Below are 20928 nucleotides of genomic sequence, written 5' to 3'. Positions count from 1 at the left end.
GTTGTTGCTGTTGTTCGGCTTCCTTTTTGGAAACTTCGCTCGCTTGTTGTGTGTGGGCTGCGGCTCTGAACGGGAACCGCCGTCTCCAAGTATACCCCGGTCAAAAAATTCAAAATTTTCAAGTTCGTCTTGTTATTACAAGAACTGAAGGCTTCGCACTCTCTCAAACACTCTTGACCTTGGATCCTTTGCGCCAGTGGCTGTCCTGGTCCCTCACCTCAACGGATAGTATCAATCGATACCGGAGTCAGTTCGTTGCTTGATAACTGCACCGTATATTTCTACACGACATTGGCACAGTATTGATATTCCGTCATCGACGCCATCTGCAGATTGATACACTTTTTGCTCCATACCGCAAACCACTGGCACCCCGACGTCTGCGGACCCTACCCGGACTTCTCTATATCTCCAACCTGCCGGGATCTTTGACTTCCATTTTGTTGCCAAACGGGGAAGGGCGCCAGACTACAAACCCAGCCCTCAACACTTGTTGCGTCCTCTTTCCCCAAGATACACTCTCACGTTTGACGGTTCGATTCACCCTCAAGTCCCGGGTACGCCTGCTGGTATGTACAATGCAATTTTCTTTTTTTCTGTTAGCCAGTCACAGTTATCGGTCCAGCGATTTCAATCCCCGGCCTGCCAATCAATCATTCTGGTTACACACTCAGCCAGGTGCAGCGACCAAGTGCCTCTTCAATTGACCAGTTGCCTCTCGAGAAGATTGCGTGCGTTAATGACGCCTTCGACTCCAACACCTCACCTGCTTGGGAAGGGCGCCCATTCTCAACACACTTGCACTGTCCCGGAAATGCAACTCAGCGCTTGGCTAACGTGGGGGACGAAACCTCTCACCACTTCTTCCCCACTGGGGTCGAAGAGAGAGGGGTGACTCCGATGCTATGTGTAGATTTGGAAGTGTTATACTATCCTGCGACCGTGGTCAACCAGGCCTTGAAAAAAAGGTGTGCTGCCCGGTGTGCTGCATCACGACAGTGAAGACTGCCTCAGCACAAGTCAACAGCATCCACTGGGATTTGAAGCTCGTCACATCGCCTTGTCGAGTTGGGTGGCTCATTATCCTTAAACTCTGGTCAGAGTTGCTCATTGGGTGCGCAGTCTCCCGTTGCCAGTCGCTGTCCGCTCGGTTGAATAAAAACGCACGGTCGGTTTGCCAACGCGGGCGGGAAGACAACTGCTCGTACTTGAAGCATTTCTGACAGTTGTCGAAGAAGCGGCAGCGGCTTAATCAAGAAAACGGATTTCAATCGAACGGACTCCATCCCTCCACGCACCAAAGAGCAGTCATCAGAGTAGCAATGGGTCTTCTGTACGTATATCGTCCCCGATATGAACACTCGCTGCACAAATCGCATCGCGGGGGGGGAACACCAGTCTCACTGTTTATGACGCCACATACTGATACTACAACAGAGCTTTGGGAACGGCTTTGGATTGGCCAGATGCCAAGCAGCAAGCACATCTCGTCCGTGCCTGGGGCATTAAGGTGAATCTTGACACCGTTAACTCCGGACCTTCAATGCCTTTCTGTGGAATACACCACAGTCTATATTGGGATGAGGCGCCGCAGACGTATGCTAACGTGATATCAGCAACTACTCGAAATATGGAACAAGGCTAAGGGGAAGGAGCGTGACGCTATGCTCTGGGGTGATGAGGTGCGTTTTTGGTTCTCATGCCTTGAGCTACTAATTCCTTGGCTCCTAACACCCCGCTTAGATCGAGTACTTGGTCGTCAACTATTCCAAAGATGAGCCCAAGGTCCTGCTCTCCCTTCGCCAGGCCGATATTCTCAAAGCCTTGGCCGACAGCAAGACTCTTAAGGTAACAGGAGACTGCGCTCCTGGAACTGAGGCCAACGCAGATGCCGGGAACGTAACTCTTCCCGTTTTCCATCCGGAATTCGGAAGATTCATGCTCGAAGCCACCCCCGGAAAGCCATGGGGCATCGACTTCAAGGACCTGTTGACCGTTGAGGCCGACATGAAGTTGAGGAGGTGCATTGCCAAGGACCACATGCTTTCGAATGAGCATCCCATCACGCTCACTACTTTCCCCCGCATCGGCAGCCCAGGAGTATTCACTGAACCATCATATCCCGTCTCCGGTCCCAAGCTGCGATCGCAATTTGTCCCTGACGAGATCGCCAATCCTCATATTCGCTTCCCTACCCTTGCGGCCAACATCCGTTCGCGCCGCGGCCGCAAAGTCCAGGTCAATGTTCCAGTGTTCAGAGACGAGAACACCCCTTGGCCATGGAAGGACCCAACCGTCAACTACGACCTACACAACTGGCCCGAGGACGATGATGTTCGTAATGGTGCCGCTCCCGACAACTTTATTCACATGGATGCCATGGCTTTCGGCATGGGCAGCTGTTGTCTGCAAATCACCTTCCAGGCCAAGAACATCACCGAAGGCAGGAAGATGTACGACCAGCTGAGCCCTCTAGGTCCTATCCTGCTTGCGCTCACTGCGGCAACACCAGTGTACAAGGGATTCATTGCCGATACCGATGTCAGGTGGAACCAGATCAGCAGGGCTGTGGACGACCGCACACCTGAGGAGCTGGGAGAAAAGGTAGGAACAACACTTTATTAAAGGTCTGATTCGATGCTGACCTTTCTATAGCCCCTTAAGAACGACAGATGGCGGATTCCCAAGTCGCGTTATGCTTCGAACTCAACTTACATCTCTACCGACTCCCGATTGCGACCTGAGTACATGGATCCTAACCTCGTCATCGACCCCGAGATCAAGCAGCAGTTGCTCGACGGTGGCATGGATGACCGTTTGGCTACCCACTTTGCCCATCTCTTCATCCGCGATCCTATCGTCATCTTCAACGAAGATCTCCAGGAGCTTGACCTGACCAAGACGGATCATTTTGAGAATATCCAGAGTACTAACTGGCAGCACATGCGCTTCAAGCCACCTCCGGCTGACAACAGCATCGGTTGGCGTGTGGAGTTCCGGCCCATGGAGATTCAAATCACCGACTTTGAAAACGCCGCCTTCTCCGTCTTCATCGTTCTCATCACCCGTGCCATCCTTAGCTTCGACCTCAACTTTTACATCCCCATCGTGAAGGTAGATGAGAACATGGAGACCGCGCATGCGCGCAACGCCAACCTCGAAAAGAAGTTTTGGTTCCGCAAGAATCCATTCCCCGTCCGCACAACCCGCAGGGGCGGCAGTGCCTCCAGATCGGCTTCCGGCACCAGCACACCCAATAGCGGATCAAGCAGACCTGCCACCCCGCCCCTGGGCCCTGTCGAGGACGAGTACAGACTCATGAGCGTCAACGAGGTCATCAACGGCACCGCGTACGCCAAGGCGACTTCCAAGGAGGTGACCGAGGATGCCGAGGAGGGCGAAGAGTTCCCCGGTCTCATCCCCTTGGTGGAAAGCTACCTCGACAGCGTCAACATGGACGTCGCTACCCGTTGCGGACTCGCCCGCTACCTTGATCTCATCCGCAAGCGCGCCAGCGGTGAGCTCTGGACGGCGGCCAAGTGGATCCGTGAGTTCATTGCGAAGCACCCCGGATACAAGAAGGACAGCGTGGTCTCGGAGGAAATCACCAAAGATCTCGTCGGCGCCGTTATCGAGATCGGCGAGAGGGAGAAGCGCGGGCTGGGCATCGATGACTTGATCGGGCAGGTGCCGGATCTGGAGAAGTTGTTCGGCGGGTTTCTTAAGGGCAAGAGCCCATGCGGTGGTGGCCAGGCAGCTTTGGAGCAGAAGTTGAAGGATGACGACGCCAAGGTGAACGGTGTAAAGAGGAAGTTCAACGAGGAACAGTAGGCTGGGTTTTCTGGGACTTTCTTCTGTCACGTCACTTGATTGGCAAGAGGGAAAGTCCTGCTTGGGAATGGTTCATGGCGGAAGCCGTAGCATGTTAAAAGCCTAGGAAAGGAGCTGGATATGGAAGGGAGAGTGGACATTTGTATTCTGTTGCATCATCGTTAGACTGCATTGCCTTGGATACGCTACGCACAATAATTCCTGTGGTATTTTCTTATTGGCTCATCATCACTATAATAAAGCCCTGCGTGTATTGTATCGATGACTCGAGTTCTACGACTGTCAAATTCCGAAGTGACCACTTCATTGAGGAATCAGCCCATTGGTCTTTATGAGCAAAAGCTGATCCAGGTTATACCAACGAAAACAGCCCGATTAGCTCAGCTGGTTAGAGCGTCGTACTAATATCAGACTTCTGATATCAAGTCAATGCGAAGGTCAACAGTTCAATCCTGTTATTGGGCACTTCTTCTTTTTACCTTTTTTCACTTTCATCCTCCCCAATTTCACTCGATCCATTCTTTTTCTTCAAATCCTCCGCATTATACTGTAGTTTACCATCAGGCTTCGTGACGTTTATCAATATGTATTGCTTTTACTTCGGCTGCGTGGGACGGCTTTTCGTCTTATCGATAAGATGGACGAACTCGCCCACAACACCGGACTGCCACCAAATTTCTTAATCATTAGAATTCGCCTATTTTTGTCATGCTCTGCACAGCGCAGCCCAGTTCAGTCGTCCGAACCGCTGTCCTTGCTCAAAGTAGAAACATAGAGTAGCTAACATGTTTTGACAGGGAATGTTTAGATGACAGGGGCAGCAGACTTGCAAGATAAGTTGGTATCGAGCCTCGTGGTTCTGAAACACGACTGGAGCTCCTTGTTGCTATCATCCCGACATCAACCCAATCCTTGGTCGACTTCCCCGCGCCGCATAAACTTGACCCCTACAGCATCCAAACAACCGTCACACCAAACAACATGATTCGCTTCTAACTGCATATGGGTTGCGCCGTATCTCAGCTTCAACGGAACGCCATTTGTAGCTCCTCTTCGAATGGGAGCGACCAGAGAAAAGATGGAGCGTATTCAGTCATCTTCCACGACTCGGTCGAAGGAAGGGTCGACATGGCGGAGTGACGGTGAACCTGGGGCAACCACAAGAATCATGAATGGACGAGGCTGACATCTTGTCAAAGAAAGCTCCTGCGATAAGCCAACTCTTTCGTTGGGTACCATCAAACATCGCCGACAGCTCACATTGAGCATAGCCGACCCGGCACTGCAGAAGCATAAAAGAGGTCCTATAGAGGAGTCATCCCAGCAGTCGCAGCCTTTACCGTCCAACTAGACATCGCCAGCATGGGACTATCACTCAGCCAAGACGGTTCTCTTGTCACCCTCCGTGTTTGGCCTACCATCGTGCGAGACGCGATCCTGTCTTTATGCCTGCCTTAGCGTGTATCTCGACACCCAGTTCAAGGCTGATACTTACCACTGACCCCTCCCACCCTTTTTTTTCTTTCTCTTTTACTTCATCCTTGTTGCCCATCATGGCTGGAGACTGCTTTTTTCTCACTTGAAGTATCTTCCCAGCAAACCAACCAACGGTTTACGCGTGCCCTATGACCAGTGTCATACCGTGTCACTCTTTCTCTCGAGGGCTTCTCATCGCATCATCAGTATAGTAATCATCTTTCACTCATTCGTTGAGCCTCGGTGGCCTCTACATTCGTTTCTGTTTACCTAGCGTTCTTAATTCTTTATTTATTTAAAAGAAAACAAGCAAGTACACATTCTCCAATATGGAAAGCATAATGGAGGGAACCGCCCCCTCCACCTCAGCCCAAGGAGTTATCCAAAACCAGCGCTCCTTCATCCAAGAACGTCGCGGTCGCCGCTCCATAGTTCACTGGCCCTTCCAATCGATAGCCACCGAAACCAGCAGCTTATTCTCCTTCACCCTCTTCGGTCGACCGCCGACGAGAGCCACGAAAGCGACTAGGACAACCAGAACGGGGACCCTCTCATCTACTGGAGGCGGCGGCGGCGGCGGACCAGAGCGCCCTCCTTTTGCCCGCCGAGCGACTTGGGATCCAAGGCGGATACGGGAAAAAGACGTGGAATCGGTCGACCAGGACCTCATTCCCGATTATGTCATTAACTACCTACGCGGCGAGACTCCGGAGATGGTGGCGAGGAGGAAGAGGAATGAGGGGAAGCTGGGCGAGAGGGCGGTGGACATAACGCATCAGCATCGACCACATGAATCGAGGGCGGGGATTCTTGATGGACTTTCGGAGACGAGCAGCGAAAGGTTGGGATTTTGGGGGGAGGACGGAGGAGGGGCGGGCGAGGACGAAGAGAAAAGGCATATATTACCCGGAACAGGGTCACGTTGGAAGAGATGGAGTGGTGCAGTGACGGGAGGAGTTGGAAGCAGGAGGTGGCAGAGGTGGACCGCTGGGTGGAGGGCAGGCGTGGGATTGAACGCTTTGCTGGCAGGGATAATTCTGCTGGTAGGGGTCATTTGCTTGGTGATACTGGCGGCGTGGAAGGGGAAACATGTCTTTAAGGGGAAGATCGTCATCTACAAAGGCCCATGCTCGACAACTTCTGCGATCGATTCGGGTGTACACGCTGTCGTCAACATATTGGGGGTGGTTCTGTTGGCTGGGGCCAACTATACTTTTCAAGTACTGAGCAGTCCTACGAGGGTGGAGGTTACGGCGGCACACGAGAGGAAGAAATGGTTGGATATTGGGATACCGTCGTTTCGAAATCTGCGATATATCGCAAAGAGAAGGAGTCTCCTGGCTGTTGTTCTTCTTCTAGCGGCCATCTTCACGCAAGTAATGTATGTGCTCTTCCGAACTCATTACGGCTTTCATGAAATGCTAATCATATCCCAGTTCTAATTCTATAATCTTTATATCCGGCCCCGCCCCAGTAAACCGAGTTACCAACGGCACTTTTCAATCAACCTGCCAACTTGACGTCTACGGCTTCCTCCTCGGAATCACCGTCCTCCTCAACCTCATCACCGTCCTCTCCCTCATCTCCGTTCTCATCTTCTTCAAGCGACCAACCTTCACCCCCCTTGCCACCCTAGGAGACACCATCACCTCTTTCCTCATCAATCCCGACCCCATCACCCAAGGCGCTTGCCTCCTTTCCAAAGACGACGTCAAGCAAGGGAACTGGGCCTTCGAAGCGAGCCGACCCAAACACTGGGTGCCCAAACGACACTACTGGTTTCACGCCCCCTCTCTACCACGCTGGATCATCACGGGATTAGTATGGTTTATCTGCGCGGGAGCTACAGCAGCCGCCCTGGCGCTTTCCATCACGCATGATGGAAACAGCCTTTCGCCGTTTGGGAATAACCCTTCAATCTTCCCAGACCGGGACTCTTACTCACCGGCGCCAAACCAACCGCTCATCTCCCTCAACCAACCAACAACCCTCCCAGCCTGGGCAGCCACCATTCTCTCCTGCCTTCCACACCTCCTCCTCTCAGCACTCTATCTCGCCCTCAACCCGCTTCTGACAACATATTTCCTCTCCCACGAATCCTCCTTATTCTATTCTAGCCACCACGACCGCCATGGTCCCAATGCGCAACCGCAACCGCAACCGCTCCGCGTATCCTCCTCCGCCCTCGACATCGACCCCGACAGCTCACAAACGACTTCTCTCTACCTCACCCTTCCCCGACCCGTCTCTTGGTTTTTATTGGTCCTCTTTTCCGCCATGGGCTTTGTCGCAAGTCAGAGTCTCGGGAGTTTACACACAGAACCAGAATCATCCTCAGTGGCCACAGCCACAGCAGAGACAGTAGCAGGAAAAGAGGACAAAGTAACAGCCCTCTTTACAAGCGGCGTAGCCTTGACTACTCTCCTCGCCCTCCTGGTTTTGCTTTTGGTATTTACTTTGGTGTTGGGGCTCAGGACTTCTTCTTCTTCTCCCCCAAAGTCTTTGGTCTCATCCTCCTCCTCCTCACCAGTTACCACTACTGTTCCTAGTGGCAAACTCACGCCTGCATCGGGAGCAGCATCCGAGGGAGGAGGAGGCAATGACAACGCAAGGGCAGTTATATTCGGAAACCCAATGGCTTTGCTGGGAGGGAGTTGTAGTGCTGTTATTAGCGCTCGATGTCATTTACTACCCCCCACCAGCAGTAGTGACGAGAAGGGAAGGGGGAAGCGTAGGAGCGTGGGGTTTAGTGATCTTGTTGGTGCTGCTGGTGCTGTTGATACTACAGAGATTTGGAAAAGGCCGTTGGTGTGGGGGGTGGTTGACGAAGGAAAAGGAGGAGGAAAAGCAGGCCAAAATAATGCCCCTGAAGAAGCGGCGGCGGCGGTGATCGGACATTGTGGGTTTACTGTGGCCGGGAGGGCGGGGATGGTTACGGAGGGGAGGGTTTATGCTTGATAACATCATGATCTGATCAATTCTTCTTGGAGTTTTATCTTGGTTGCTTGTTGTTATTGTTGTGGTCTTTTGCGTTTACGTTCACAGTATTTTCTCAATACAATGTGTTTCTTTTTGTTTTGTCAGATACCCACAACCCTCCCGAGACTGGACAATGGGGGCTTGCTTGTTTAGCGGCCTACTAGTCCAAATTGGAACGAGAGATCATCTTGTTAATGTTATGACTATGGCCAAGTAATTCCAACTCACGATTTCATGAAGGCATCACCAGTTAGTTACTCGGAGACAGGCTATGGAAAAAGTTGACATGACATGATACGCAAGTCTTTATGAAATTTGGGTAACATTACCGTCAGTTTTAGTATCAGCACCGTATGATACCCACCTTCTTTCCATCGCCTTGTTCATCCCGACTTAGCACACCTCTACTGACTTTTTTTTTTTTCTCTTTTTTTTTCATACTTTCCAGTACCAGCAATACCACCCATCATTAGCACCGCTCCGTCTATGAACAAAATAAGGCGCACTATGGAAGCCTGCATGCATGCATGACAGTACCGTGAGTTCAAAGGACCCTGAGACAATATGGAGAGAGGCGAATATCCTGCAAGAGGAAGCATACCTGGATAGAAATCAGTCAATGACGCCCGTTGTGGACGGAGTACACAGCAAGGGCCACACGAAGGATGGCGCTGTCAAGTTGACATGACACTATTCTTCGTATGTAGCTCAAAAGTGCTTCTAGATGCATAAGGGCAGAAAACGGATCAATGTGACTGGGGTAACGATAACACGCGGCAGCCACCGCCGAAGAAGCGAGCAACCAAATCAATCACTGATCGATCGTGCCTCGTGGATGCCAGGATTAGGATATCTTCTTCGAAAGAACCCTCCAGAAAGTCGAACCAGATGAGGTAACGGGCCGTCAATCACAGTCCACACACATTTTCCGCCTTCGGCCGGTAGTTTGACTTCATATCATGCCATGTTTAGCGGAGGCGGTATATTCCGGACACAGCTAGCTGACGAAGTGATGTGGAGGTTGAGGTTGAGGTTGAGACGTGGCGCCTCGCCCCCAGAAAACGATGGACCCCCTCTGCTCCCCCCCCCCCCCCCCCCCCCCCATCTTGACAACGCCATTGGAGAGATGGTCCGTATTAGGAATGCGAGATCAGATCCTGTGTTCAGGGTCCTTGCAGATTTTTCCACTCCGTGTCCCGGTGGCCAGTTTCCTCTAAGCTCCGTTGTCTTTCATATAGAGAAATCTGAGATTCATGGAAATGTTACCGCGGGGACGATCTCAACATAGCGCACAGAAAACATGGTACCTAGACTAGGTTCCCATGGTGATACAAGTTCCTCACTGGATCTAGCACGACCCTGCGTTGTTGAGCGAAGTACAAAGGCTGATAAAGCTCACTAGGCCGCCATCTGCCTTGGAACATAGAAGACACCACTCTTACCGCTTTTGTTGGGAGATCGGAGGAACATTGACTGTGCTATGTATATGGAGCGCAAAGCTTTGTAATGGGGCTCTCTTGAGTCGAAGGCTCGGAGTGATGGATGAATTGTCTCGAGCCGATGTTGGGTATGAAGCAAAGTGAAGGAATGAAAACTACGTGCGAAACACACTGCATTTCCGGCGATCATGAAACCAGATGCCATAGCCTGATCTACGGTTGTCAATGTATGTGTGAAAGCCGTCGGGGAAGTGGTTGGCCTTGCTGGAACTTCTTGCCCTTACAAAGCACACCATGGAGCGGCTCATCTGCTATGAGTTGTTGAGTGGCTTAGCAGCTCCGGATACACTTTCCCACAAATCCCAGGTGCGATCGGAGCGTAGATCAGACGTGACCAATATTGCTTTCGGTAGACACATGCTTGCACATGGCAAGCGTTAGGAGAAGGCCGAAGAACATCGGCGAGAATGTGGGAAAGCCACGGAAGGAAGAGAGTGAGACGTCGGATCGAGCCGAGCACATGGCCCCCCTGGCGATCAAGAGCCGCCCTTTCTGCCGTCTTTGCCAATCGCAGACACCATAATGGGGACCATTGCAGATTTCCACGATGAATATTACATTTCCATTGAAGAATACAGGGTTGATGGCTCGAATGGATCAGCAAGCAGGGTCCTGTCATCGCTGTCTGGTGAGACATGACAGAGCTCCTGCCATGTTTTTTGTCGGCACTGGTTTGTCGGGGCCGAATATTTGAGTCAGTCGATCTGGATCGGATCCTGAACCGATCGCTCTCTTTGTTGACTCTGGCTTAGATCGGATAGCTAAGAGCACACACAGCTCGAACGTCATCAAGAACGCTTTTGCACAAAATCTTCAACGATTCTAGCCCAATGACACAACGGGATGTTTTCAGCGGCATAATATGGTATGTCTGGATCATACCGAGTGTATGAAGACAAATTTCAGGCACGTGGTTGACGAAAGCAAAGCGGTGTAGCATAGCGCTCGCATCTGTCGCCGGTCAAAAGAACCCCCCAAGGTTTGTTAGTCTCAGTTTGTATGCGGTGTACGCCTTAATTGAATAGCAAGAAACCCAACTATAAAGATGAACAGCGTACCCTGAACCCGAACCCACAACCGAGGATGAGTAAAATCTTGCCTTTACCTCCAGTTAGTCTAAAGTGACTGCCCCTGATTCGTGAATGTCTCGGTCAAAGACTGGTCGAAAGTTGTGTCTTGGAGTGCCAGTTGACGGGGGCTCAGGTAGTTTCGGCCGGTCGATTGGAGAAGACACTGCATAGCTAGACACCCACGGCAGTCTACCTTCTTCGGCATGAATCTAGAAGGATTTGAGGAGATGGATGAGGGTTGTCGGCCGCAGCAGGTCGCAGCAACGGCTGCAGCGGTTGAAACTAGTCCGGGGATGGGCTCGCCAGCCGCCGTGTGTAAAGTGTCATCCTCACCCATGGTCTTTCGCGGAGAGGAAGAGAAGAAGAGAGAAGGGATTAAGAGAAAAAGGAATTGCATTTACCGCGGCGGCCCTGCAGGCCATCGTGTGTGGCCTATCATCGGCTGCCCTGACCAACACTGACCTAACCTAGTACCCTAATACGTCATAGCAGACTTTGTGATCCGTGGTTGCTTCATACGCGGAGAAAGTTTCGGACTCGATCCTACCCTCCACTTTACATTAGATTATTGTGATATATATGGCTACGAGCAAAAATGGAAGGCGCGTCGCCCCTGCCATGATACGATTGAATTATCGGCATTCCTGACACTGCTCAGGTTTTGTTTTGTCCTTGCAATCTCTTCCAGTTGGTCGAGTGTTGACAACTTGAACGAGTACAACCGTCTCAACTCCACAAGCGATAGTCATTCACACTACAGAATATAGTAATTATCTGCTTATCCTGTCATCCCTATTGCTATGCCTGAACACAACGCCATTGTGGTATTAAGTGGAATGTTAGCACTGTTGGATGGTTGTTGGTGATAAGCGGGAGTGATGAGGGTGATAATGCACCTACCCGTCTGCCCAGACTCGAAAGGAGGGGTGTCCGTTTTTTACAGTGCTCTCTTGCCAGTTAGATTCCTTCTTTAGGTTGCTTTGCTTTCGGTTAAACCTGGACCCCTCCCCGACGGGTACTTAGTTTTTTTTTTTTTTTTTTTTTTTTTTTTTTTTTTTTTTTTGGCTTCTTCTTCTTCTTCTTCTTCCAAGCCATGACCATCTGGCTGGGCAGGTCTTCCACCCAGTTTCTCTCCGTAAGTGATTACGTGTTAACTCACGTCCAGGCTTGTTTCCATTCCCAAGTCACCACCTATCACCACTCAGAGCTAATGATGTTTACCGGTGCCGGCGCCGGCTCCCGATCCTTCGGTGTCACTGTCCTCTCACGTCAGACAACGGGGTCGAGATCCCGAGTGGACGTATACAAACCGGATAAGTTTACTGGCTCTCGTCAACCCTCGATGCCGGGCCGGTGCAAGTCACAGTGGGCTGCGAGCAGGCATGCAAGCTGAGGTGTTTGTCGCCTTACCATATGCCAGGTGCCCTCCTCCCGTCCCGTCTGTCCCGCTCATCCCACCTGTCACGCCTATGGGCAGCCGAAGACGAACAGGTGGCCAAAGACATCCAGTCCATTTATCGCTCCCGCACATCCCGCCATCCCTCGATCGGCAACTGGCTGCGGTGGTGTGTTGCGAATGGAGTACCTGCATCCATCCCATTGTTTGTTCTCGGCAGGTGAGGGTATTTCATTGGAAGACTCAGGAGGACAGGTTGCAGCGAGTCCAAGAGCCTCACTCGGCTCCACTAGCCCATCGTCCATCTACTTGCCCACTTGCCTTATCAGGCTTGTGCTCTTGTTACAATGTGCGACGCCTTTTCTAACCTTACCCTTTCTTCATCGGCTCCTCTTGACGGGGAGGCAGATCAATCAGCAAAGCAGATCCTTCACAAGGTTGATGATGATTGTCAGCGTTATATCCTCGTTCCACATAAGATCCAAAAGGGATATTTGGGGCGGCGACTATCTTGTCGACTACTTTGTATTCATCGTTTATCAGTTGTGGGTAAGATTGGGGGATAGAACAGCTAAGACGATCGGCTACTATACTGACAATTCTCGTGGACGACGGCACTGGGAACATTGATGTTCTGCCCTGCTCAGCAGGCATTTTCGAGTCTCAAGTACAGCGGGTGTCCACAAATTGTTCCTGGACCCCTCCCTTCCTCTTCAATATCGCGGATAAGGGTCCGGAAGCTTGCCTAGGGGGGCTCCCAGGATGTGTTGTCAAGCGATGCTCACATTTTCTCATCGTATCTCTTCCTCGCCATGCAGCCAGGCGACATACAGCACAGTATCCTCCTTCATTCTTTACCCTGCGCAGGGCAGCCACAGCTCGGTGGGAAACCAACCGTTGTGCGAGTCTGGGGAAAGTTACATTGTCAAGGATGGGTTGTACTCTGGTACATCGCACGTCGATACTTGGTGTGTACATCAAACACTGTGCTGTGTTCCACGGTGCGTTCTCTTGTTTCTCAATCCTTCTCGTGTTTTAAGCGTTACAAAGGAGGCCAAGGTACCAAGACAGCGCAAACAGCTGAGGAGAGTACAACGGGATGGATCGTGGATCTCGAAGAGGACGGAGGCCGGCATTAAGAAAGGTAAAATTGGTATGTAGCACAAGCTGAATGCAATTTATTTGTTGGCCAAAATACATGTTACACTACGCAGTTCCTTACTTGATTCCTTCAAGCAATGTACACTCGTGAATATCTAGGTATCTTTGACGTTAACTGCTTCCAGTGACCCGTTCATCTCACATTTTCTGGAAAGTGGATGTTGAAGTTGAAATTGTAGAGCACGATGGAAAGTCGAGATATTCTACGAGACAGCTGACCTCGAATTTGATGCTTTCTACTAGCCAACCTTCGGCAACCATACCTCTACGTTTGATATAGGAAGTACCTACCAAAGCACCCACCACAAACCAAAATTACACAGTTAGCAGAACACAGTACACGCGGCAGCCAACCTTAATGCTGTGTGCCCGTTGATCACAACGCACGCAGTGGTGTACAGTACGCACAGCACGTAAGCCGACCTCAACAACGCATGTCTACCTGACCTGCCTTGATCCAGAACTGGGCTGATCCAACGGGCCAAGAAAAAAAAGAAGGGTTTACTATAGGTTGCTGACTTGGGCTTCGTGGTGGATGAGTCAGTACTCAGGCTTTATCAGACTGAATGTAGGTAACAAAACACAGAACTCGCGAATGAATGTATGCAACAGAATGGAGGATGGGTTGATATTAATATTGTTCACAACGTGTTCCATGTTACAATGATTCTCGAATATTCCTACTTCCTCTAGCTGTAATCTACAGTTGATACATATACCTAGGCAAGGTGGAATACCTAAGTCACATTGTAGGAAAGCACGGTAGGCTCTTCACCACCCCTTGCTCACGCACTTCTCACGTTTCCACGAACGTTGTAGACAATGTGTTGTCACCTCGACAAGGCCCCCTGGCTTCCATGTTTTCTTCTTCTTTTTCTTGTTCTAATCCTTGACGTGGGTCTCCCGAACCATCGCCTCTGATCCCATCTGTCTGTTTTCATGCATCGTAATTATACGTAACTCGGTGTGAGGACGAAGAACGACAAATTAACAACCTAAAAACATATCCCTAGGTACCTGTCTACCTCAATTGACTAAAACGAAGTCGAATACGGAAAGGGCAATAGAATGTCGAGCAAGTTGACGGTTACATACTTATGTAATGTACCTGCCAGATCCAGATCATACCTAGTTGAACGATGGCGTGAAGTAAAGGCAAGATGACAATCTGCCGAGTTAGTCAATTGAATTACCTACTCAACAGTCAAAATTTCACCTCCACCGTACCTAAGGGTAATTACTGAGTACGCGCCACCAGAACGCCCACCACCCCTCCGTCCGTTCCCGGGGACAGCTAACTGAACGAGCCGATTGACTTGCCTTCTCTACGCGGGCCGTAGAAGCGCATCCTACCTACATCCTTGTCTTCACTTGTTACTAGAGGTATGCAGATGAATACGCACGAAAAGGTCGAGATGAAAATAGGGCTACATATTTGTTGTGTAAGTACCTTTGTTACTGTTGACCGTGCCCTTTGTTTGTAATAAATATTGGGGGTTTGTTATTTCACTCGCCCACCCTTTCACTCGGTCTTCCCGATATTATACACTAACAACGAACTTGAACACTAATATCAAAAGTTTACTCAAAATCTTTACATTCCATCGGTCCCCGAGCTAGTTTCCCTTAGCCCCACCCAGTCTTCGGCTCCATGTCCCGGGCCTAATACGTAGTAGGCTAACTTAATCGAAAGGATCGGAAACGTAGTCAATCCATCCCGTTTGATTAGGTGCCTACGTCACTTCACCACTTCATCTTCCCCGGTAGCTTCAAGTTTTGTAACCCCCTTGTTACTTCTAGAATTTCATACTTCGTACCTGTCTTAGACACGTAGAGACGTTTACACACTACCTACCGCACGTCGACAAAGAGATCTCATAGATAGCAAGCAAGCAAGCAAGCAAGCAAGCAACGTACTTACGTTTTGGAACGTCATGTGTTCACCTACCGGTATCAAGTCCCGTTAGCCTTGTAGACATTTTTATTTAGTCGACTTGCGAATTTTTTTATTTTTTTTTTGGTATTAGTTAAAAAGAGAAAGATGGATATTGTGCGACACTTGAACGCGCAAGAAGAAGAAGAAAAAAAAAAAGGATAACACTAACAGCTAAGGTAGGCTAGCTCAAGCCATCGCTTGAAAGCTTTTCTTCTTCTTCTTCTTCTTCTTTTCCTCCCAAGTATTAATTCATATTATCCTATTTTTTCCAAACTTTTCACTGTTCATGAACAGACATGTATTTTAGGTTGGGTAGGTACCTACCTAGCTGCTAGCTAGCATACCGACACCTCCCTCCTCCATGGCCCTCCATGTCCATTATTAAACCAGCCTAGCCGCGATATATTCAAGGGATGTAGAGTAGAAACCTCGGTTGTCTTTTGTCATGCTCTGTCTGTTATTCCACGTCCAGCCATACTTTACACCCACGCCCAGCCATGCTTTACATACGCCTTACAAGCCTTGCAAACCTCGTCTTGACCGTGACCCGTCCCGCCCGTATGATGTTTGTTGTGGGCAAGGGTGCATGTTTCGTTTGTTAAGGGCGCCTGACAAATCTTCCACATGTAACTCTTTCTGTCTTCTTGAATTTTTTTTTTTAATTTTTTTTTTTCAATTTCCCAAACAATAAAAAAAATTAAAAAAAAATTCGCTCTACTTCTTCGTAATATGCCCTGGGTGTGCTACATCATCTGATCGCTGTTTGCGCTTCGGCATTGTTATGCCTGTTACGGGTTGTGTTCCTGTGCTTAACTAGTGGGTGCTGCGTGTTGAAACCTAAACAAGTAGGTGAGCAAATAAAGACCCATTCGACACCACGACATCAACAGGCAGAAAAAACAATACTGTGACCGTACGCGTACTGGCAAAGACGCACTCTGATCAGAATTCGAGGAGAACGTATTCGATATACGAAGAAATTCAGCTACATCGTTGTTGACCGCTTTTCCTCATGGGGTCAAGTAAGGAAATCGTGTTGAAGCAGATGAAAGGCAACGAAACGCCGTGCTAGACACCATAAACTCTCGGGTTTACTCTACCAGAAAAGCGGAACAAATTAAAGCTGTAGATGTGGGTATGTAGATAATGTAACGAGAAAATAAGCCGCCTCAGCCTTGTTGGCTTTCTAGCAGCTCCTCTCATTCATCCTGAATTCGCGTAAAACAAAATCGGTCCTATATACCGGTTCTGGAAAACAGCGGTGGAAAGGGGTATAAAGTATGTACATGTTTTTTTCAAGATGTGAAATAAACAAGGGCTTTTGCATTGATTCATGAACAAACCCACAGATCCCCTCATATGGCCGGACCTTTCATTGCCTTCTTTGTGCTGCGCCTAGAACCGCAACCAGACCAAGCCCAGAACCCAAAACCAGACCCCCGGGTATAAAAGACAACATAGAACCAAGATAAAGAAGGCTTGCTAAAACAGGTTGTAATATAATCGCAACTCGAATGCGTCTGTACTGTCTGGGCGCTGCAAAAAAAAAAGAAAAAAAAATGGGCAACTCGAAAAAAAAAGGCTTCGATATGATCAGCATACATGATGCCGCTGTCTGCAATCGAAATTGTCAGGACCCAAGGTGGAATGCCCGCGGTAATCGTATTTCGCTGTCGGATAGTGAACTTAGTTTCGATCGTCGGTGGGTTTAGGTCGAATAGATCGTTGCTCCAGTTGTCGTTTGCGCTCAAGTTTGGCGTAGTGCAACCCGCAGGCATTGCAAAGAGTTCTCGCGCCGTCTGGACCGCGCCTCCATTCGGGAGTATCGATCCTATTGCAGCTATGGCACCGTCCAGGAGGAGCCGCACGCTGTATCACAGAAATGTGTCAGCTTCAGGCTCGTTTCCATCTCTTTGCACCAGGCTCCAAAGTTGGGACAAAACAACTTACGCCGCGCCTTTTCTTCACTTCGTTAAAAGACGAATGCTTTCCTATGCCGTCACCATACATGGAGACATCGTCGTCCTCGGCTCCGGACTTGCGTCCACCATTTTCTCGAGATCGTTCCGAATTGATCTGGGCAATGAGGTGTCGGAGGTTCTTCAAGTTCTCGACCGCGACAACTGCGCTGTCAATGACGACAGAGATTTCACTTTCGGTTGGTAGCCTTGATGGAAGCGGCTGTCCTTGCTGTTCCCGGGCCGCGGCACCATAGCCTTCAGCAAAATGATAAACGGTGCGCCCAGCGTGCGCTATCTGCTTATTCTTCATTATTAGACGTGGAAAAGTGAGCGAGGCGACTGCAGTTCCACACTTACCATGTACATCATCTCCCCATAAGACGACCAGTCCGGCAGGGATCTTTCTGGGGCAGCCTTGTATTCGCTACTTCTAGCATAACCATGCCCATATTCTTGCTCCTCTGGGTACATAGGCGGTCGGTGCTGCGAGTCGTATGGTGAGGGCAGTCCGAGTCCACTATGCCTGGGGGAAACAGGGTAGGCCGACAGCGGTAGTTGGCCAGGAGGTAGACGTCCCGTTTGCGCATAATGGGGCCCCGCTGGATGTCCTGGAGGATGATGAGGATATCCGGCACTCAATGGGGATGCCTCGGCATGCCTTTGGTCAACCTCCATCTGTTCAAGCTTCACTGGCGGCGAGGGGTGCTGATGATGTGTTGGAAATGTATTCAGCGGGGGAGGCGGAGGCGGCCTGCTAGACAATTGAGGTCTTGCGGGGTCAGAGAAAGCGGGTAGAGGATCAGGGCGGGGGAAGCCCGAGCTTGGATGCAATGCCCTCGGCGAAGGATGCTTGTCTACATCGTAACTTCGGGGCGGACCAGATGGTGCAAAGGGCGAAGGGAGGCTCTGGGTAGGCGGCAGTGAGGTCGGAGCATGTGGAGGGTAGGAGGTCGGCTTGGTACCCGAGATGACTTCTGAGATGGAAGGCAGCGACTGTCGATGAGGGTTCTCCGACTCGTCGGACGTCCGCCGGGAATCGACTGGCGAAATCATGCCGGGAATGCTTGCGGAGGACGAGGGGTGGTAGGGGTTGTGGGAAAACGAGTGCGAGTGGTATTGGGAGCTCGGGTTGATCAAGGTTGCCGTCGCCATGGCTGTGCCTCCTCTGCTGTTTCTGTTGTTGTATGGTCGTGCTGGATCAAAGTGTTCACGAGTGGTGGTGGCAGTTGGGATCCCGCTACAAGAAGACAAAATGTTAACCCAGTTGCTCGACGTTGCAGGAGAAAAACTCGACCCGGATTGAGCTGAGAGGCGCACCTTTGCCTGGCAGCAGAATCGCCCGCTTCCATAGCGGGTCTTGGAGAATAAATGGCGTCGTAACCCAAGCAGAGCACCCCTAGCTCAAACTAGCATCTGACTCGAAGAGGCCAGGATAGACGGGATGAAGAGACGCAACAGCTCGATGGGCGGGCGTAAAGGGCGGGACGGACCGGAGAGAGAGTCCGTTGGTGTCGCTTGCGGGTACACACTCTATAAGGGCACAGTAAGTACCTAGCAGACAGGAGTATCTATCTACTGGCATCCAGTGCGGCGTCGGCGGGAGTTGGTCGTGCAGTGGAGTGAGTGTGATGGTGAAGAGTTGAAAAAAGACAAGAAGCTGCTGAATGGACGTAAAGGTGGTGGTGGCTGCCAACCCAGACAGAGAGAGGTGCACAGGCCTAGAGTCGCAATGGTGGTGGTGGTGGATATCCAGTCTGGGCCACACCTCAGGTTATGGGAGATCTGAGATCTGAGTGGGATCGAGATGGAGTTGGGTGACGAGTGGATAAGAGAGGCCACGCCTTCGGTCCGGTCAGGTAACAAGTCTCTTTGTTCTGCTTCCGTCTCTTGTAGGCATTTGCGGGAGGCGATGCAAAGTCGGAAAACCCACCCGGGCTGACGGGATGTCTGTCGAGATTGCAGATGGGATGGGACAAGATGAGGGAAGGGGGGGGGGGGACTGATGGGGAGGATTCGGGTTTTTGTCAGTTGTATATTTCCGGACCAGAAGTGACAGCCTGAGTCGTCAGATGTTGGAACCCAAGGGGACGGATGGACATGCAGGTAAGGTGGTGGCGAGCGAACGAGATGTTCTTGTCTTTTTGTGACTTTTTAGGACGGTAGCCGCATGGAGGGAGGCCGGGAAGAGGGGGGGGGGGGGGGGGGTCAGGGGAATGGGGGACGGGCTGGGTGCCAAGTGGAACGGGGGACTGGGGGATGGGGGGGATGAACTTCCCTTCCTTGGGAGCGATGGGGCAGGGGGGGTGTGTGCGCAGAGCAAAAAGTGGAAGGTGGGCACCAGCAGCTCCCCAGCCGGGTTTGAAGGTTCCTGTTTAAAGGGAGACACCACAGGCCCGGGTGCAAGTGGACCTGATTCCGAGGCGCTTATCCGGACTATAAGAGATCACGTATCTCTCCCACGCCCAGCTTGAAACCCCAAGTCTCGATACCTTTGCAAACCCTTCTTCCAACCTGATGCATCTACCTCATCACAACCCGATATAGAAATAATTCGAGCATAATGACCCATTTTGGGCGCGCTTACTCTGCTGGTTCAATCAGTTTTTCAATGCAATAACTTTTCGTATAGGCCATAATGACAGCGTCAGACATTGAGTGACTTTTAAGACTAGCGCCGAGAGCTACGACTTGCGCGACAGGCTAGGTACTTTTTTGGCCTCCCCATACTCGATACCCCTGATTTAGGTGCCGTGCCCTACGTTATTTGATGCTACTCGCTGCGGATGCACTGGATGCAGCACTTGACTTGCTAGGTAGGTACCTACCTTGGCTGAATCTGGGATTACCTCCCGTCCTGCTGCGCGGCCAGTGGATGGCCGGTGGATGACAGATGCTGAGGTGTTGAGGCCGAGGACGATCCCGTCCGTTAAGGACGGGAATCAGGCACCGCTCCTAGCTACGGTGGGTTACGATGGGCGGGCCCAGCAATGTTGAGAGGTTGAGCTTCCCTCTAGTACCATATCCCCTTCCACTTCAGCTGTGGATTTGTGTGGTGGGCCGGCTATCTGTGCACGGTACCTCAGGAATCTGGGAATGGATCGTGGAAGGATGGACTGGAGCAATAGAGCACCCATCCCTGCCGCTCTAGTTTCCGCTATAATAGCTGCTGGACCCTTTGTTTCTCTCCTTGGCCTGTTTGGGTCAAGTGCACGCGGTACAGGCGCGAAAGGCGGTATCAAAAGAGTACGGCCTTACCTAACCACTTGCCAGGTAACTGTCATCTCTTCTGTTCTATGCCGTGCCGTACCTGTGGGAATTGCGAGGGTAGAGAGAGGGAAACGAAATCGAGCCAAGGAAGACGTGCACTAGGCCTGTGCCGTCCGTCTTCAATGTCGCAGATCGAGCGATTGGACATGGGACCGTCCCTCCTCTCCTCGATGGCTAGTTTGGCTGGCTGCTAGCGCCAGAAATCCAACTCGATGGGCGATAACTGAGATGGCCGATGGGTGATGGAGTGATGGACGTGGACCTTATTGCGTGATGAAGAACGTTGGGCTTTTTTTGCACCTTGTTGATGTTTACCCACTCACTTTCTTCTGGTGGCTTTGGCCTTTTCTGT

General features: G+C 50.8%; 3 protein-coding genes and 2 non-coding genes across 6 annotated transcripts; 3 read left to right on the top strand and 2 right to left on the bottom strand.

Annotated features, from left to right (window-relative positions):
- Window positions 1-101: 101 nt before the first annotated feature.
- On the top strand, window positions 102-4091 carry NCU01157 (glutamate-cysteine ligase catalytic subunit). Its single transcript, XM_956430.2, has 6 exons — window positions 102-569; window positions 914-1333; window positions 1438-1510; window positions 1617-1682; window positions 1744-2604; window positions 2656-4091. The coding sequence occupies exons 2-6, from the start codon at window positions 1323-1325 to the stop codon at window positions 3829-3831; spliced, it is 2187 nt and encodes a 728-aa protein (XP_961523.1). The 5' UTR covers window positions 102-569; window positions 914-1322; the 3' UTR covers window positions 3832-4091.
- Window positions 4092-4200: 109 nt separating this feature from the next.
- On the top strand, window positions 4201-4296 carry NCU15102. The gene has a single exon. It is a non-coding gene; the product is annotated as a tRNA-Ile (tRNA).
- Window positions 4297-5605: 1309 nt separating this feature from the next.
- NCU01156 (hypothetical protein) lies at window positions 5606-8390 on the top strand. The gene is made up of 2 exons (XM_956429.3): window positions 5606-6688; window positions 6744-8390. Exons 1-2 carry the CDS (start codon window positions 5637-5639, stop codon window positions 8263-8265), a joined length of 2574 nt encoding a protein of 857 aa, XP_961522.3. The 5' UTR covers window positions 5606-5636; the 3' UTR covers window positions 8266-8390.
- A 2090-nt stretch (window positions 8391-10480) lies between these two features.
- NCU14071 lies at window positions 10481-11171 on the bottom strand. Its single transcript, XR_897942.1, has 2 exons — window positions 10885-11171; window positions 10481-10736 (listed from the first exon to the last, which is right to left on the bottom strand). It is a non-coding gene; the product is annotated as a ncrg138 (non-coding RNA).
- Window positions 11172-16438: 5267 nt separating this feature from the next.
- On the bottom strand, window positions 16439-19398 carry sub-1. 2 transcript variants are annotated; one of them, XM_011396172.1, is made up of 4 exons: window positions 18627-19398; window positions 17667-18546; window positions 17299-17613; window positions 16439-17217 (listed from the first exon to the last, which is right to left on the bottom strand). In XM_011396172.1, the coding sequence occupies exons 1-4, from the start codon at window positions 18656-18658 to the stop codon at window positions 17035-17037; spliced, it is 1410 nt and encodes a 469-aa protein (XP_011394474.1). In that variant the 5' UTR covers window positions 18659-19398; the 3' UTR covers window positions 16439-17034. The 2 variants fall into 2 exon arrangements, with proteins under 2 accessions (XP_011394474.1, XP_011394473.1); XM_011396171.1 differs by having other exon boundaries at window positions 17299-17604.
- Between the last annotated feature and the right edge of the window lie 1530 nt (window positions 19399-20928).

This window comes from Neurospora crassa, linkage group V, assembly GCF_000182925.2.
Source record: "Neurospora crassa OR74A linkage group V, whole genome shotgun sequence".
NCBI classification, from domain to species: domain Eukaryota; kingdom Fungi; phylum Ascomycota; class Sordariomycetes; order Sordariales; family Sordariaceae; genus Neurospora; species Neurospora crassa.
The sequence above is the reverse complement of the archived record's forward strand: the minus strand, read 5'-3'. Positions and strand labels throughout refer to the sequence as shown.